Source organism: Cyprinus carpio, chromosome B18, assembly GCF_018340385.1.
Source record: "Cyprinus carpio isolate SPL01 chromosome B18, ASM1834038v1, whole genome shotgun sequence".
NCBI classification, from domain to species: Eukaryota; Metazoa; Chordata; class Actinopteri; order Cypriniformes; family Cyprinidae; genus Cyprinus; species Cyprinus carpio.
Window position 1 is genome coordinate 23,906,662 of NC_056614.1, and position 2,500 is coordinate 23,909,161.

General features: G+C 34.5%; 1 protein-coding gene across 1 annotated transcript in view; it reads left to right on the plus strand.

The window, feature by feature from the left end:
- LOC109044877 (protein unc-13 homolog C-like) overlaps nt 1-2,500 on the plus strand; it is a 121,279-nt gene that overhangs the window by 34,067 nt on the left and 84,712 nt on the right. The window contains exon 10 of the mRNA XM_042743623.1: nt 2,172-2,261. Coding sequence (XP_042599557.1) covers nt 2,172-2,261 — 90 coding nt within the window. The remainder of the gene's footprint in view (nt 1-2,171; nt 2,262-2,500) is intronic.

The window sequence follows — 2,500 nt, forward strand, 5'->3', positions numbered from 1 at the left end:
TAGAAGAATGGATAGATGAATAGCCAGATAGATAGATAGATAGATAGATAGATAGATAGATAGATAGATAGATAGATAGATAGATAGATAGATAGATAGATAGATAGATAGATAAAAATCTCACTAAATGTGTTCTTATTGTTAGTTATATTTATATATTGATAAATAATTGGCTAATTGTAAATGGTAGTTATTGGGTTTAAAGTAAAAAATTGTTTCCAAAATTACTGATTAAAAATGATTAATGATTAAAATTGTAGTAATGTGAAATATTATTACGATTTAAAAGATCTGTTTTCTGCTTGAATGTGTTTTAAAATGTTATTTAGTGATACAAAGCTGAATTTCTAGCAGGCTTCAGTTTCACTTGATTTTTGTTGTTAATTGGATGCAGGTGTAAGCAAATAGGTAAATAAATGAATGAATAAATCAGTTTTCTGACTTGTTTCTAGTAAACCTCACTGTTTAATTCTCTACTTAAAACTAGAAAAAAACTAGAAAACTCTTGTCCTCCTCCTCTGTTTTAATTTATCTTGTTTTGAGGATGTTTAGATATGATATAAGAAAAACAAGACCAAAATCTAGGACTTGGGAAGATTCGAACCCAAAAATAGATACATAATAGACTGTGTGAAGTGACCTGCGGTGGCAGAGGGAGGGATGGGAATCAAAGCGAGTGTGAAAACAGCCTAAATTGTTTTGCGCGAGTCTCTGTTTTTGGTGGCTGTTGTTTCGCTCCATTACTCGCTCTGAATAATTAGAGAGCTGCGGTGAAACACCAGCCAAGAATTACAGCAGCATCCGATGCTCTGGCATCGATAAAAGCAGCGTAAGCGTCTCTCAGACCACAGGAGTCTCTCCTCATTCTTACAAAACCAAGTCACAACTATTACATAACCATCCCGGCGTGACATTTTCTAACCTGTCTCTCCGAGCACGTCTTTTGCACACGTATGCAGCGTCCTCCGCACATGCATGCTCTTCCTCTCATGCAATATACTGTGCACCTAACAAGCAGGCTGATAGCTTTACAGCCCGACAACACATTTTCTCTGTCTGTTGCTGGTTTTGCTCGGGCTGCTAAATTATGATATATTTTGTGACTGGTGCTCATGACGATGGAACACATTTTGGTTATTGATATTGCTGCATAATGCATGCTGCATAATGCTGCAGGGTGAATGAAGATGACTCACGTTGACATATTTTTAACCATCCATCTCTGCCAAACCTCCCCAACTTGAGTAAAAGGCCATTAGAGATATTAGCAGGTGAAGCACTCATCACCTGTAATGTTTCAAACAGCAATTCTTTAAGACCTCCGCAGTTGTGTTGATTAGAAATATAATAATTGACTCAGTAACAGTATATTTAAAGACTTAAATAAAAGTCGTTTTAATGCATTAATATTCCCTTATAATGCACTTTATTATCTCATGAATAATTGTTATAATACTTATCTATTCATTGTTACACCTTTTGAAAGTACAGTATGATGCATTAAAAAATCCTTCAAATATTAGAATGCATTTTAACTTTGGTTACAATTATTTATGAAATTTCAACATACATTATGAACAGCCGTATAATGCATTATGCAAAAAGGCTTTAAGTAAAGACTCTTTTACCTAGTATTTATGTCTACTTTATGCTATTTTTATGCTTATTAGAAAATTGCATTGTCAGCTTAGCAAAATTCTAACTTCATTTGGTGCTTTTCAATCAAATTGTCTGTTCAAGTCATTTACGCTCATTCTTTTTTAAAAAAAAAAACTTAAACTAAGTTTAGATCGGTTAAATTATTTTGAAAAAAAAAAATGGTTAGTTTGTTTTGATTGGTTTAATATTTTTTGGACTTATTGGTAGAATTAGTTTTTTATTTGTATATTAGAATCAACTGGAATCAATTTAAAGCCACAAAGACCTTAATTTGGATCTTTGTGTAATTTAGAAAGTGCAAACAAACTTTTTCCCTGTTATGCAGAAATATAGGCCTAACTATTCCATCTTACTGAGCTCATGTGCGGTTTCCATCTTTTCATCTGTCTCTTAAACATATATATATATTCATCAAATCCATAGCTGCATCTGTAATGTGTGTATCTTTTTTGTTAGATATGCTCTGAAAATGATGAAATGTAGAGATGATCTGATGTTAATTCTGTTTACAGGACAATTTCCCTGCTGGGAATCCAGAGAGACTCCAGGACCTGAAATCAACCGTCGACCTGCTGACGAGCATCACCTTCTTCAGGATGAAGGTACGACGCTGTCTATAACACACACACACACACACACACACACACTCACACACACACACACACACACACACTCTGTCTATCACACACACACACACACACACACACACACACACACACACAGTAACATACAGAGATAATTATGCAGGCTTTTACGCTGGAATTAAAGCAGTGTGACTCAGCTTTGTGACTCACACACATAATAAAAAGCCCTCATGCATCTCATGAAGGAGAATTCTTTC